Here is a 17,430-nt window from a genome sequence, read left to right as displayed (position 1 = left end):
TTAGGGTTTAGGGTTTTGAGATGATGTTTTAGGGTTTAGGGTTTAGAGTTGATGTTTCATGGTTTAGGATTTAGACTTGATGATTTAGGGTTTAAAGTTGATGTTTTAAGTTTAGATTTAGGGTTTAGGGTTTACGTTTAGAGTTGATGTTTTAGGGTTTAGATTTGAAGGTTTAGGGTTTAGGGTTTAGAGTTGATGTTTCGGGATTTAGGGTTTAGAGTTGATGTTTCATGGTTTAGAGTTTAAAGTTGATGATTTAGGGTTTAGAGTTGATGTTTTAAGTTTAGATTAGTTAACCATATGTTTTTTTTTTGTCAAAGTTATTCAAAAGTTTATAAATGTCTTTTACCCTTCGTTAATGATGATGGTAAAAATAATTAGTGTAAATATGAAAATGAAAAGTGGTATTTTAAAAATAATATTTTTGGTAATTTCTCTTGTCTTTTTAATATGTTCATCATGTCTAAATTATAAGCCAAACTAAATTATAAGCCAACCCCATTATGAAATTCTGAAAATTAGTGTAATTTTTTTTAAGCCAAATCGATCCGGCCCATCATACATTCAAAATAGGCTTTGGTCCACAAGTACAATTGGCCAGGCCCAAATGTTATATAAAGAAAACATAATTGTATACATATCAAAAGAGTTCAATCACATATTTTTATTTAATTTGTCAATACTATATGTTTAGTTGTAATTATATAAACTTACCCAGCGCAAAACACAGATTTTATCATAGTTATAATGTGTTTAAAATTTTATATTTACAATTATAATTTTTAATATTATGTTTTCTAACACTATTATTTCTATTATATTGTTATATAAAGTTTTAGTTTACTATTGTTTAACTTTCTTAATATATTTTCAAAAATTTATGAATTTGGATATTATTGAATATCTTAACTTTTAAACGGATATTCAAAACTTACAAATCTTGATTTGAGTAGTTAAATGTGGACTTAAAGACTTGGATCTAAATATTTTTATGTTTTGATATCTGTTATCTGTCGTTTAATAGACTCAAAACATATCATGAAAAACGTTCATACTTATTTGTAATGGTGTGATTGGTTATAATTCTTTTATTTAAAATTTTAACTTCAGTATTTATTTTTATTGATATTAAATAGTTGAGAGATTTGGGAAAAATATTTACCGATAACAATGCTTTTAGTAATCTTCTTTACACAGCATATAATTGATAAATTTGTTCCTTTGAAAATGAAAGAATATTATATACGGTCGAAAATATGATAATTTGGATAAATACTGTTTTGAAGAATCTCAATTCTCATAATGATGGCAATCAAACCGAAAATCATGGTACGAATGATGTTATGGCTGGCTATTAGTCTTGATCCAACATGATGGTCTTCAATGTGTTGGGGCCCTTAGATGTTTTGAACAAATGAGGCACCCTCGTTATCATTTGTTACTATAAATCAGTTTTTTTTTTGTTTTGTGAAAGTGTAGAGTAAAACTCTAACTAACTATTGAACTATAACTTGGAAAATATGAAGCATCTCATTAGTTGATTAGTTAGTCCGTGAATATGGTTAAGCCTAACTGAAGTTGTTAGGGGTAGTTATTGTTTGGTGATCGTTTCATCTGTTCAATAATCCCTCTATTTTATAATATATGATGTTTTGATTTAGTGCACAAAAATTAAAAAATTATATTTTTTAAAAATTAATTTTAAAGATATAATTTTAAAATCATTCAACCAATTATAAAAAAAGACAGTAAAATTTTATTGGTTGAACAGTTTCCAATAAAATTAAAATTAATCTTAAAATCTCAAAACATTATATATTTTAAAACAACATAAATCTTTTAAAACATCATATAATTTGAAACGCAGAGAGTATTAAATACCCTGAAAGCATTACAAATGTAAAACCGGCTCAATCCATACCAATTCTTCCTTGTCGGGTTTAACTTGTAGATTAATGGTTTACGACTTATAATGAGCATCTTTCACAAGCCTCTGGACTAACGATCAACCCCTTAAAGTTTAAGATTAACACAAGGGTTTCCGGTCCCCAACTACTTACAAACAAAATGTAATGCCAACAATTACTCACAAAAACATATAATAAAATGTACTACGCAAATCACGTTTTTACCAGAATTACTATAATTGAAAACATCAACAAAATTTTCAAAATTATACATGTTATGTAGGTGAAATTTAGGTCTTCCAAAATTTTCTCACATTCATTTTGATGAAATAATTATTCATTTGAAATTTCTTAGATTTCTATAAATTAGATCAGACATAAAACTTAAAATCCGAATTACTTATATAGGTATTTCAAAATTTAATATTTTTTAAACAATTAAAATATAGCAAAAATACGTGTACTAAATCAATCTTTATCCAAATTAATGCATAGTTAGATAATGAAAACAAATTTTACTTATGGTTTAAACAACAATTCTAACGAAAATTGCAAAAGTTTTGTTAAGTGACCCCTATAATATATGATTTGAATTTAAATGATCCCAGTGAAAAATGAGGCGGGCTCCGCCACTGATTTTAACAACAAGTATTTTTTTCAGAGAAATTCTCTAAGATAGTCATTTTTAAGTTTTTGTCACAAAAATAGCATTCAATGAAAAATGACTAAAAATTTTTTTATTAGAGGGTAAAGTTTAGAGTTAAGGGGTGAAGTTTTAGGGATAAAATTTCAAATTTTAAAAAATAAAAATAAATATTAAAAAAAAAACTATTTTGATCATTTTTTATTGCTATTTTTATGACAAAAACTTAAAAATTGCTATACTAGAGAATTACCATTTTTTATCCTAGCTAATTACTCAAAATTTCATCTCATATTTTATTAGATATATTTTTAAGTACAACTTTTTGTATTCTAATTCTTACTCCTGATCTCTTATCTGTATATTTTGTCCCGATATTTGAAATGTACAATCTTATTAAAAATCAGCTAAACATATTGAAATGTTGAGTCCAGAACTAAGATTTTAAGTTCAGTGGAAGTACAATTTAATGGAAAAACCCGACAAGAATCAAATGCAATTGTCATGTGGTTAACAAATTTTCCATTTCCAGACAAGCAAATGACTCTCCATCGTTAGTTTCGGTAGTGTGCGACCAAAACTGTAATAAATACCCTTATGGTCCACACAAAAATAACACTAAAAATCAAAAGATTTATCAATAAAGACACATAAATGGATGGGTAAATAAGTAATTACAAAACCTCATTGTACAGTAAATAACGTTTACCCGTTACACCAACACCACCAATCGAGGGCGTCTTTGTGCTTGTACACATTTTTTTTTGACTTATTTTTGGGTTCACCAACCAATAGGATTGTGTTATTTCATATTCGATATCTTTTAAAAAAGAAAACAAAATATTGTCAAATTATATTATATTTTTAAATTAAAAGATAAAAATAAATAAATAAAAAATAGTAGTAATTACAAAAAAAAAATATTTTTAACATCGTCAGTAAAACATTAAACCCTAAATTATAATCTCTAAATCCTAAACCCTAAACCCTTGAATAAACCCTAAACTCTAGGATAAATCTTAAACTTTAAATCAAAATCAGTAAACACTAAAACACTCAAGAGTTTAGAGTTTAGGATTTAGGGTTTAGAGTTTTAGGGTTTAGAGTTTTAGGGTTTAGTGTTTTTATTTAAAGTTTAGGATTTATCCAAGGGTTTAGAGTTTACCCCATGGTTTAGAGTTTATCCTAGGGTTTAAGGTTTACCCAAGGGTTTAGGTTTACCCAAAGGTTTAGGGTTTAGGATTTAGGATTTAGGATTTATGGATTATGATTTAGGGTTTAGTGTTTTGCTGACGACGTTAAAAAGATTTTTTTTAATTTTATTTTCTGTAACTGCTATTTTTTTTTATTTTTTTTATTTAAAAAATATAATATAACTTAATAGTATTTTATTTATTTTTTTAAAGATATCGAATTTGAAATAATGAAATCTTTTTGGCTGGTGAACCTAGAAGATAAAGATATGCTCTCCTTCTTTTTTTTCATATGCTCTCCTTCTTTCACATAAAGATAAAGCGAGAAGAAAAGAGTTCAACTTCAAAGGTATCAATCATGTTATGTAAATAAAGCTATTTGTAGTTCTCCAAAAAAAAGAAGCTATCTGTAGTCTGTAGATATACATATATATATTCTTCTGTGAAGTAATATGATTGCTGTCTGACACTGATCTTTAAAAAAGTAGAAGAATCGGAATTAATCTCTCTCTCTCTCTCTTTGCCAGAATAATTTAAAAGTATATTCTATTTATTACAGATCTGCTCTTGGATTTCGGATTCTGCTGCAAACGAAGAAAGCCAAAGTGTTCATCTGTTCAGTGTAAGAAACTCTAGAAATTTTCTCAGGAAACTATGGTTTTCTTTGAAGCTGAGAATAGTAAAATGAGTCCGAATTAAAAGGTTAGCAAAATTCATTCTTTTAATAGCAAGATTTTAATTTTTGAATGTTTTTTCATGGAAATTTTTTTTTCTCGGGAAGATTTCATCTAGGGGTTGATATACTGATTCTTTTAGCTTGGATTTCAGTTTCCTAGATAGCTGAGTTAGGGAAGCTGAGATTACTAAGTTTATTCCACTCGTTGATTATCCCGAGAAAATCTTCGATTTTGTTTTTAACGCTATTTTTCGTGGTCTTTCAGTTCACAATCTCATTCTATATTCTCTCTTGACTCCGTAAAAGATGATGCAAATGGACGGTGGTGATAGGCTGAGAGTGACGTTACTAGATTGTATGGAGACTGGCCGGAGCTCGTTACCGGGGTTGACTCTCGAAGCTATTCTAATGGCCGACAGAAACGGAACCTCGCCGCAGCCTCTGCCGTCTAGGAACCAATCAAATCGGACACTTCTTGATGTAATGCAGAGAGAGCACCGACACGACTACAGCAGCCACCGAGACAAGACCGCTTGGAAGTCTCTACGCGAAAAGCTCCGCCTCAAACGCAATAGTGATAGTCACCAGCTCGGTTCTCTACTCTCCAACTCCAGAAACGAAGGAGGACAATCGCAACCGGAGTCTGCTTCCAGCGGCGGAGTAACGGCGGAGGGGAGGTTACAGTTAGGAGTGGTGTTGGCGGAGGAGAGAGCGTTATCAGCGAGGGAAGAGGAAACGCCGCCGGTGACGACAGACATGCAGCCGGCGAGGATGTCGTTGATGGAGTTGTTGGATGAGAACGAAGGGCAAATGAGCTTGGTAGAAGTAGGAGGAGACGGGGAGGAAGAGGAGAGAGGAGTGGTGGAGGAGACTGCGGCGGCGGCGGAGATAAGTTGTTGTGTTTGTATGGTAAGAAGCAAAGGAGCAGCGTTTATACCGTGTGGTCATACGTTCTGCAGGTTGTGTTCGAGAGAGCTTTGGGTTCAAAGAGGAAACTGTCCTCTATGCAACACCTCCATTTCAGAAATCCTTGATCTCTTTTAGTCATTTTCTTTTCACTTTTAATTATCATATTTAGGTTGTTTTATGTCTTGTTGTAATGTGTTGTTGAAAACTGAAGAGAAACTCTTTGTCGAATTCTCTCTCTCTCAGATTCTTGGAAGTGTTAACCGTTTTTCTGTTATTTTTCCAGAAAATGTTAAGTTAAACTATTACCACTAAATAGAAGAGACTAATCAAGAGTTTAAGTTAAATTGAAAAACATACTGGGAAAAGAAATTGAATTATTTACATTCATGAACCAAAAGTTACACTTTATTCACATAAATCATCTTATTAAAAACTTCACCAACCCATCTATCTTTTACATTTGGTAATATGGCAATCAAAGTACAATGGAGGAGTTGAGAGAGGAAAACAATTTATGGTTGACCATAAATTGCATATTTAATTCTGCTGTCACTGATGTGTGTTGGAAGAGGTTCCATATGTGGTCGTTCAAGACGTGAACAATCTTCCGACTATACTTATGGCTACCAACAATCACCTAACTGAGAGGTACACTGGTTAACAACTCTACTTGCTGCGTGTTAAGACAAGTGTCTTTGGTACACATTTGAGTTAACTGATAGCTTTAGAAAATTGAAGTGTTTACTTTGAACATCGCATAAAGGAGTATCAATGTTAAATACCCAAGCTCCGCTTGAGCCTTCTCAATTTTTTCTGGGCTCGGAGATTATTTTGACACCAATAACATATCTTAACTATCATTAACTTCTTCCCATGAAACCAACCTCATGGTCCTCATCATTTACTAGAATATGTCCGAAAACATTACCTTGCATTGCATCACCACTTAGGAATATTTCACTAATTCGAGTTCTCACTGAAAAATATACAAGAATGCTTTCAGTATTTACAACATTCCAAATGATCATAGTTGTTGGAGATTATTCTAACACACGACTCATTAGAATGTTAGAACCAAAACCAAGCCCAACCTATATAAGAAAATATACCTTGTTGACTGACAAATCGTGTTTACGTGAAAAACTATCACTATTCATTCAAAAGCATAATCGTATAAACATTCTACATTTAGAGATCGTCAACATCGACCACCACCACAAATATTCATCATGGACAACCTCTTCTCTTGAGAGGAGATCCCCTTTTGACGATCTTAAATCCCATCAAAAAGACTTTGTTTAGATGACCTTGTTTAAACAATCTCTTTACTTTTTGTAATTGCCAAACTATTTTATATGTTTGATTATTAATACGAAAATCTCCGAACCTGATGCGGCCATCCAAATAGAGGTTCCCGTGGTTAGGTGTGGTCCGACTACCCGGAGTGGAGCCAGGGCCATAAGACTCGGTTTCTCTAAAGCTGTCCAACAAATCCTTGATCAAGATGTTCAAACCGGTCAGGAAGAGTTACTAATTGAAGAGATGATCCAATTGAAGATTCAAGATCAAGCCGGTCCAATAGAGGTTCAAGATCAAGCCGGTCCAATCCAATTCAGATCACTCGCCCAGAACCGAACCGGCCTAACCATCTCTACATGTGATCTCGGTTCAGACCCTGTCCCAATCCCAGCCGGTTCTGAGTAATCCGCCTCATTCCATTTAAGGTAAGAAGGTAAGATTTCATTTATGATTTCTAACCGGTTTATTGTTTTTGGTTTGTGTTGGTTCTTTCTTTTAATTTCAATTGCATGAACTTATGGGCAAATTGTTTAAGTCCTTTTTATTTATTTGAGTCCAATAATTCAAAGCCATTTGTTTAGCCTTTGCTTTAGTTGTCCAAGAAGAGTCGGCCCATTCTTGTCTAGGCCTTGTCGATTTTTAGAGTCCAAGAGAGTCCATGTTGATTTGCTTCAAAGTCCCCTAGAAGGGCATAGCAGCAGGGTATTTAATCCCCACTATAAGCAGCCTTGTAATTTTTTTAGTTCATGAAATATATGAGTCGGTTTGCCCCTAGAGCAAAGAAAATTCTTAAGTCTTCTTGTTGAGCGATTTGGCTAGAAGCAATCTCGAATCTCATCAAGCTTTCCACCACCAAGCTTGTGGCGATTCCTCATGCCATACCATCCACCGATCCATCTTGAGAGAGACTTCAGTCCAGCAAGCCAGATCCCATCTTCACGCCATCTCCATCCCCTGTTCTTGTTGAGAGAGACACACGTCCAGCAACTTGAATCCATCAGCCATCTCTATCCTTCTCTTGTTTTTGTTTCATTGCATCTTTTATTTCAGATCGGCCATTAAAATAAAAACCCATAAAAATTCATATTTATTTTTGTTCTTTATTTCTCAGTTAATTTACTTTATGTTCTTCATTTTTAATCCATAAAAAAACTCATAAAAATCATTCTCTCTTATTTCAGGTACAAACCGGCCGATCCTCTCTCCATCGCATCCATCTAGCCGCTCCCTTTTCCATTCGTTCGTCCTGTCCAGTCCGATCTCTTGAATCTCAGTCTAGCCATTGAGTAGTCTGGATCCCAGCCTGCAACAGAACCATTCAGACATTTGACATTCACTTTATTGCTGCCAACTATGCAATTGCAAACAATAATAATGCATAAATTAGAATCACCAAAAACCAAATTTTGATGTTCAAATAACAATGATATGCATATTTAAACTAGAACCACAATGCATAAATTAGAACTCCATATAAATTATTTTTACACATATATACTCCATAAATGTCTTTTGAATTACTATCTAAATACAAGCCTACAACATACCATACAATTTGTTGTGAAGTTATGGCAACACTTCCCTCTCACATTATCCTACTTGTACTTGTCCATGTAACTATCCATTTTGAAAAAAGTAAAGATATTATCATGATAATCCGGCTATGTAAAATTTGAATATTTTTCGTTTCAAATTTAATAAAAAGATACTCTAATATTTTTATACATTTTATCTTAATAAAAATATTTCAAAATCTATTGGAAATTTTGAATGAATATGTCTTTGAATTATATTAATAATTTTAATATGTACTTTTAATTAATTACATAATTTGTATTTAGTATTAAATTATTATTAATTCAATTAATATACATAATGAAAATGAAAATATGATATTTAATATATCCATTTCTAATAAATGATAATTATATTTTTATTGATTTTTATATGATTACTATTTTGCTTATTGTACGATCAAATACGTAAAATATATATCAAGTAAAAGACAGATTGAAAAAAAAATTAGATCATTTTATTTATAAAATATTAAGACCGTAAAAATGCAAGATAAGTTTAAATTAATAAATAAACTATATATAAAATTATATTTTTGAATAATAAAACAAGAGAAATACCGCCATAATGACATAAAAATAACACAGATAAAAAAGAAAAATGATCATACTAGCATTCATTAAAATATATAAATATATACATACCACTAAGGTTAATTGGTTGAGAATTATGATTTAGTTTTTTTGTGGATGGAGGTTTATGATTTAGAGTTTAGAGTGTAGGGTTTAAAATTTATAGTAACTGCACTCCGTCTACAAACATAACCCCATAATTTGCACAGATGGAAGTTGGTTTTTCTTGCTGATGTGTTTTTTTTAAATGACATTTCTATCCCTATTCTTGCTACAATACAACCTATATTATATTGGTCTACTAAACACCTACCTAACCTATAATAAGCGACATATACAACAAAGAGTTGTTGCATGTTCACACTAATCAATACTCTTCAGTTCTTCTTCTCTTACATCTTTTTTTCATCTAAAAAAATCCACATTGTTTTCTCCGTCAAACTCTTAGTTAAAAGATTATGAAGTCCCACCCGATTCCCTGTTCTCCGCTCTGTTTGTAAGTCCACCTGATTTCCTATTCTCCTTCGTCACCGGATATTTAGTCGCTTTGATCTACCGACGTCGTCATGCTCCGAATTCAAGACTTGCCATCATGCTCCTCCTTGTCATCTCCATCAAGCTCAAAATCCGGCGAAGAGAAAGGTTGATCTATCCAATGGTGACTTTCTATGTTTTTGAACGATAGGTCCCTAGCGTTCTAGTTCTTTTCAATTTGACCCCCAACATTTTAGATTTACAGAACATCCTCGCGAATCAACCCCAAATATTTTAATCGTGCAATGTAGCCAAGTGGGTCATTCGACAGTTACATATTTTGCTACATATTTTGTTAGCAAGCTATATGAGCACCAAATATAATAGACGGTTACATATTTTATTAAACAGGATGGATAACGTTGTTAGCAAGCTATGTGAACAGATTACATATGATAATAATAGTAAATATTAGTGTATTATTGTTTTCGAGGATTATCCAATTTGTACGATTTTTTAAAACGACAGCTAATAAAAGTGTTAACTATACTTAAAATATTTTATCCAGCCAACAGTTATTTAAATCATAGCTAATATTAAGTTTAGCCGAATATATGAATCTTTATACATCCAATAATCCGTACGCCTAATATTAGTGTCGAGGAAATTCTCTATAACCGTATTGTACATGCGGAATGGTTGTAACCAAATCCTTCACACTGAATCTACACCAGTCGCTGACCTAATGTTAGCTGACTAATTATTATATTATCTTTTCATACCCAATGGATCTCCATGGAGATAGCGAGACGAACTGGATAAAGAACGTTTCCATTGAAAGTACAGAACAATAATGTGATGTGAGACTATGAGTTAATGTAATCCTAATCTTTGATTTCGCTCAAAATCCTAAGGTTTGAGGAAGAAGCGATTTGGGGGGGGGGGGGAGTTTTATGGTGAGAGGAGATGTTGCATCTTCACCATCGTAGCGCCGGTTAATTCTTGAATGCATGTGAACAAGAGAGGACAAATCACAAAGAGAGAACAAAGAATTTTGTAAGGAGATGTAGCGTTGAAAGAAGAAGGTTATGAAAGCTAATGAAGAAAATTGAGAAAATGAGAGAAAGGTAAAGCAAGAGGAAGAGAGAAAACATAATAATATTTTGAATAAAATAATATTTCTTGAAGAGTGGAATCTACTATTTTTTGCATACGAAAATCATTTCTATAGAATGCGTTTGCCTCTTAACATAACAAAAGGACTAATAGAGCCATCAGTGTCATTTTACACCTACTAATGTTGGATCCCACTACATTTTTAATTTCCAGCTTTTCAAATTTCATAGTTATTGACTATTTTATGAGCAAATGGTTCTAAAATCTATGGTATTAAAATAAAAATATATTTATAGTTTTAGCTATATTAATGTTGTGAAACTTAGGGGAAAAGTTCTTATTCATTCATATCATAAGGTGCCCTTATATAGGGGATTACAAGAGATCCTAAATTAACAAGGAAAAGGAAATAGTACAAATCATAAACCTAAAAGGAAAAAGGAAACTCAGCCGCCTATGAGAAAAGGAAAGCAGCCGCCGACTCTCTCTCTTAACGAACATGCCGGTTATGGACATCCACAATATGGTTATAACACTCCCCCTTGGATGTCATAATCATTAAGAGATTGTAATACGCTTTGGATGTTGCCTCATTAAAACCTTCCCAGGAAAACCCAATGGGATAAAACCATGGTGAAGAAAAAAGAGTACAATACGTATTACTCCCCCTGTTTTGTACCTCACTGAAGGTATTTCAGTCGACGCATCCCAATCTGATGCGTAAGCTTCTTGAACGTTGAGGTTGGAAGTGATTTGGTGAATAGATCTGCTGAATTGTCACTTGAACGAGCTTGCAGTACTTGGACCTCGCCGGCTTTCTGCAACTCATGTGTAAAGAAGAACTTTGGTAGAATGTGTTTCGTCCTATCTCCTTTGATGTATCCGTCCTTAAGTTGAGCTATGCATGCGGCATTGTCCTCGTACATGATGGTCGGTGTATCCTTCCCTTCGGACATCCCACAATCGACTCTAATATGTTGGGTCATGGACCGCAACCAGACACACTCACGGCTGGCCTCATGGATGGCCAATATCTCGGCATGATTGGACGATGTGGCCGCGATCGTTTGTTTCATAGATCGCCAAGATATAGCAGTACCACCGTGTGTAAAAACATAACATGTCTGAGATCGACCATTGTGCGGATCCGAGAGATAAACTGAATCAGCAAAACCAATTAACCCTTCTTTGGTTTGGTTAGTATAAAATAAACCCAAGTCTTTCGTTCCTTGTAGGTAACAAATAATATGTTTAATCCTGTTCCAGTGCCTTTGGGTCGGACATGAGCTAAATCTAGACAATAGATTCACGGCAAAACATATGTCTGGCCTAGTGTGGCTGGCCAGATACATTAAAGCTCCTATGGCACTGAGATATGGCACTTCGGGACCAAATACTTCTTCATCGTCCTTCTTAGGACCAAAAGGATCTGTGTCCAGACCAAGAGACCTCACGACCATGAGGCTAGACAATGGGTGAGATTGGTCCATGTTAAATCGTTTGAGTACTTTCTCTGTATATGTCATTTGATGCACAAGGATTCCATCTTTAATGTACTCAATCTGTAATCCAAAACAAAATTTTGTTTTCCCTAAGTCTTTCATCTCAAATTTTTTCTTAAGATATTCAACTGTTTGGGAGATTTCTCCAGATGTTCCTAGGATATTCAGGTCATCAACATACACTGCGATGATTACAAAACCTTTATCGGATTTCTTTATGAATATACACGAGCTGGTTGGATCATTCTTATAGCCCTCTTTCATTAAGTACTCGCTTAGTCTATTGTACCACATTCGCCCTGATTGTTCAATCGATAAAGTGATTTGTTCAACTTTATACAATGTTGTTATCGAGAACTTGCTTTGTTTTTCAGCTCAATACCCTCTGACACCTTCATGTATATCTCATTATCCAGTAGACCATATAAATATGCAGTTACTACATCCATTAACCGCAAGTCTAATATCTCTCTTATAGCCAGACTTATTAGAAATCTAAAAGTAGTAGCATCCACCACAGGGGAGTATGTCTCCTCATAGTCTATTCCTTGTCTCTGTGAGAATCCTTGTGCAACAAGCCGTGCTGTATATCTCACGATTTTGCCATGTTCATTCCTTTTCCTCACAAATCTCCATTTATATCCAACTGGTTTGATATCATAATGTGTCCGAATTATTGGACCAAAGACATCTCTTTTCTTTAGAGAATTTAACTCCACGTTTATAGCTTCTTTCCATTTAATCCAATCTGATCGCTGAGTGCACTCTAAGATACACCTGGGTTCATGATCCTCGTTTATATCCATAATTTCAAGTGTTACATTACAGGCAAATATATCATCAATGTCGACATTCATTATGTTCCATTGTATTCCAAACATGACATAATTGATTGAGATCTCGTCATTATCAGGACCTTCAGTACCTTGAAGGTTGGCGTCCCAAGCCTCATTGTTAGGCACCTTAGGTTCGGCCTCGGCCCTGTCTAGGGTTTCTTTAGCCTCAGATTCATTCTCAGCACCTTTCTTTAGTTTCTGAGGGTTCTTATCTTTGGAACCTATTGGTCTACCACGTTTTAAACATGCTCTAGACTCTGTAACAACTTGATTGTATCCTTCTTGGACATCAATATGAATTGTTGCATTCGCAGCTTATATATGACTTTGTTACTCTCTTCGGGTCAGCAAAAGAGCCTGGCAATTGACTAGCTAGATTTTGTAAATGTATTATCTTTTGGACTTCTAAATCACATTCCTGAGTCCGAGGATCTTGCCAGGACAAAGATGTTTGATTCCATGTAAGTTCTTTTACCAGCTTATTATTATCTCCCCCTAATGTTGGATGATCGGATTCATCAAAGTGACAATCCGCGTACCCGACCTTAAAAAAACCACCCGTAGTTGGCTCAAGGTACTTAATTATTGTGGGAGAGTCATATCCAACATATATCCCCATCCTCCTTTGAGGACCCATCTTAGTTCTCTGCGGTGGTGCAATTGGTACATAAACGGCACATCCAAATGTCTTAAGATGGGATATGTCTGGCTCGTGACCCGTAAGCAATTGTGATGGGGAATATCTATGTTCACTAGATGGCCTGATGCAAATCAGTTCGGCCGCATGTAAAACGGCATGTCCCCAAGCTGAGACCGGGAGTTTTGATCTCATAAGTAATCGTCTAGCAATTAGTTGTATGCGTTTGATAAAGGATTCGGCCAAACCGTTTTGTGTATGTAAATGTGCCACATAATGTTCTACACTTACCCCCATGGACATACAATAATCATTAAACGCTTGGGACGTGAATTCACCAGCATTATCAAGACGTATTGTCTTTAAAGGAAAATCTGGAAAATGAGCTCTTAAACGAATTATCTGAGCAAGTAACCTCGCAAACACCAAGTTGCGGGTTGATAATAGACATACATACGACCATCTTGTGGACGCATCAATTAGAACCATAAAGTATCTAATTGTCCCACAAGGTGAGATTCTTAGGGATAACTCTTCTTTCTTTCAATGTGTGCCTATTTGTATTCAATATCAATTTTTGCATCATGTTCGAACCGGGATGGCCAAGCCGGTCTTGCCAAAGAGTGAAATTTCCGGTGAACACTTTGTTTACCGTGGCATTTGCCTCTATCATACTGACCTTGGCATAGTAAAGACCAGTAGAGAGTGCATGTATAGTCTCTAATACTTTCTTATGGCCTTGGGCGATTTCAAGTATCTGAAGAAAATCTTTGTTTTCTTCGCCCTTAGTCTCAATATGAAAACCATTCATTCGTATATCTTTAAAACTCAATAGGATTCTATTTGAGCTGGGTGAATATAATGCATCAGATATCTCTAGATGCGTACCCTTAGGCAACAATATATTGGTCTGGCCGTAGCCTTTTATTAGACTGGCCATACCTGCTATGGTACTTATGTTGGCGTTCTTAAGTGTTAGATTAATGAAGTATCTTTTGTCTCTTAAGATAGTGTGGCTTGACCCACTGTCCACCACGAATATATCCATGTTATCTTTCATTCTTCAAAACAAGGATCATAGGATGGTGTTTTAGAGACTTCATATCAAAAATCATTCATTCATTAAGTTTTAATAAAAACAAGTTCAAATAAATAACAAAAACAAAGAAAGCACAAAAGCAAAAGGAACACAAAAGTTTGATGCCGAAATCAACTTGATTCTTTTAGACAATCTAAAGTTTCATAATCCATAAGATCATCTCATTCATGATCAATATCATCTTCACCATCTTGATAGATCAAATTGGCTTCTGGATTCTTCCCTTTCAAACTCTCTTGGTAGAGGTCAACAAGATGTTTGGGAGTCCTACATGTTTTAGCCCAATGGTTACCCATTCCACACCTATGGCACACGGATTTGGTCGAGTGTTGTGGTTTAAAGGAGATACCACGGCCTCGGCCACGACCCCGGCCAAAGGAGTTTCCTTGGCCACGGTCTCGACCATAATAGTTTACTTGTCCACGGCCAAAGGAGTTTGGGCCACGGCCACGTCCTTGCCATCTTCCACGGCCACGGCCGTGTTGGCCATTGTTCTGGACGTGGTTAGATTCTCTTTTTGCCTCTGCGGCCACATGTGCTTCAGGTAGTGGGGTTGATCCAGGAGGTCTCAATTCACTGTTTCTCATCAACAATTCATTGTTTTGCTCAGTGAGCAATAGACATGAGATCAGATTTGCATATGTCGTGAAGCCCTTTTCACGGTATTGTTGTTGTAACAATACATTGCTTGTGTGGAAGGTGGAAAAGGTCTTTTCTAGCATATCCTTATCCGTTATAACCTCACCACACAGTTTCAATTTAGAAACTATCTTAAATAGGGATGAGTTATACTCATCCATGGACTTATAGTCCTGGATTCTGAGATTCCTCCAATCATACATAGCCTTTGGTAATATCACCGTTCTTTGGTGATCATATCTTGCTTTCAATTCTGTCCAAAGGTCTAAGGGATTCTCAATTGTCAAATACTGATCTTTGAGACTCTCAGTAAGATGATGGCGAATAATCAGATCGTCGGTCGCGAGCTGGAACGTTGCTGAGATCGTCGGTCGCGAGCTGAGATCGGGTCGCGAGCTGAGATCGGGTCGCGAGCTGAGATCGGGTCGCGAGCTGAGATCAGGTCGCGAACAGGCTGAGATCGTCGATCGGACAAACTGAGATCGTCTGTCGAACAAGAGAAGGTCGCAGACTAGTCTTTGCGGTCGCGAGCTGGAACTTCTTGAACACAGGATCAAGGTTCACGATCGAGGGTTGAAAGTTCATGATCGGGATGAAGGTTCATGCCGGGATGGATTATCGTTGAGAGAGTTAGGGTTTGAGTCGGGAACTTTTAGCTTAGAATTTTAGAGAATCGTGCTGATAACGTGTTGTGAAACTTAGGGGAAAAGTTCTTATTCATTCATAACATAAGGTGCCCTTGTATAGGGGATTACAAGAAATCCTAAATCAACAAGGAAAAGGAAATAATACAAATCATAAACCTAAAAGGAAAAAGGAAACTCAGCCACCTATGAGAAAAGGAAAGCAGCCGCCGACTCTCTCTCTTAACGAACGGGCCAGTTATGGACGGTCCAGTTATGGACATCCACAATATGGTTTATAGCAATTAAATGTATTATTATTAAGATAACTTAGTATTTTTCTCTTCACTGAATGACATTTTGATCATTTTCTTGTGTGTTTGATAAAAACTATATTTAGTGTGTTTTAGGAGAATTGCCATATTTTGTATAGGATAAAAACTATATTTTGTACTAGTGGTTTGTCCGCGCATCGCGCTGGGTGTTAAGTTTTGTTAAATATAATAGTTGAAATTTATATTTATATCAGTGTGATTTGCAATAAATTTATGGTTAAACATTTGGTTACACGATTCCTTTTTAGTTATTTCATTCCCACAGTGATGTATTCATATTGTTAATACAAAATAATTACAATTGTCTACTACGGTTAAAATTTATCCTCTAAGAAGTTAAATTAGAAGTAATGTATGTTTAGTTTAATTATTATTATAATTATTTAGTTTGATCACTTCTTTTCCATAGTAAAAAGATTGGTTTATGGAACTCAAAGGAGAATATCAGTAACATCAATTGAATGACGATATCATGCGTTATGAAGCCAGATTTACAAAATCATTGTAATTTAGGTTTAGCGTAAGGACTTCAACAATGTTAGATCGTTGAAAGCGAGTTGGAGTAAGGCAATGTGCCGTCAGATCAATTCATATACAGGATGTCAAATTAGTAGGCCGATAATAAAGTCTCGAGCATGAAAACATGAACCAATATGTGAAATGGAAGGTTTTGAGAGTACACATGATTTTTGTGAATTTTAGACCTTTCTATTTTTATTTTTTTGCGCAACCAACCTTTCTATTTATGTTCAGTCATGTTATTTCCCATCCTATTTTTTTTTAATTTGTGTGTCGCTCAATTCAAATATATTTAGATTTTATGTGTTTATTTCATGATTAGTGGTAAGTTCACTTTCACATTATGAGTTATGTTTTACTATGATATATATTTTCATATTTTGGTTTCTTAGATTCCTAAAATTTTTTCCTGGAATTATAATGTTGTTAGAGGTATTTCACAGTTTTTACCAAAAATTTGTTTGTCATTGACTTATATTTTTACGAATAATTAAACAATGTAAATTATTGTTATTATATGTTATATTATGTCTTACTTTATATGTAAATTTTTTTTCTGCATTATTCTTTTGTTGTTTAGAATTTTCATTTTTCGTTTTAGAGCATCTCTAATCACACTCTATTTTTTACTCTAAAATAGAGTTTTGAATGAAAAAAATTCAACTCTATTCTACTTTTCACTCTTTAATAGAGTAGAGAAAATAAGTTTACTTGATAAATAGAATAACTCATTTTATCGCTCTATTTTTCATTCTAAAACATAGTACCATTGGAGTAGAATCGAATCTATTATAGAATTACTATATTTTGAAGAAATAAAAATAAGTAAACGATCGGCAGGAGCCAACTGTACCAATTTGATGATAGTTAGTTGTG

At 34.3% G+C, this 17,430-nt stretch overlaps 1 protein-coding gene across 8 annotated transcripts; it reads left to right on the top strand.

Moving 5' to 3' along the window:
• Positions 1-3,990: 3,990 nt before the first annotated feature.
• Positions 3,991-5,602, top strand: LOC106434829 (putative E3 ubiquitin-protein ligase XBAT35). 8 transcript variants are annotated; one of them, XM_048763579.1, is made up of 3 exons: positions 3,991-4,092; positions 4,303-4,365; positions 4,685-5,602. In XM_048763579.1, the coding sequence occupies exon 3, from the start codon at positions 4,726-4,728 to the stop codon at positions 5,461-5,463; it is 738 nt and encodes a 245-aa protein (XP_048619536.1). In that variant the 5' UTR covers positions 3,991-4,092; positions 4,303-4,365; positions 4,685-4,725; the 3' UTR covers positions 5,464-5,602. The 8 variants fall into 8 exon arrangements, with proteins under 8 accessions (XP_048619536.1, XP_048619534.1, XP_048619539.1 ...); XM_048763577.1 differs by having other exon boundaries at positions 3,993-4,092; positions 4,303-4,445; XM_048763582.1 differs by having other exon boundaries at positions 3,998-4,092; positions 4,303-4,445; positions 4,726-5,602.
• Positions 5,603-17,430: the final 11,828 nt, after the last annotated feature.

Source organism: Brassica napus, chromosome C7 (genome assembly GCF_020379485.1).
Source record: "Brassica napus cultivar Da-Ae chromosome C7, Da-Ae, whole genome shotgun sequence".
NCBI lineage: Eukaryota > Viridiplantae > Streptophyta > Magnoliopsida > Brassicales > Brassicaceae > Brassica > Brassica napus.
The sequence above is the reverse complement of the archived record's forward strand: the minus strand, read 5'-3'. Positions and strand labels throughout refer to the sequence as shown.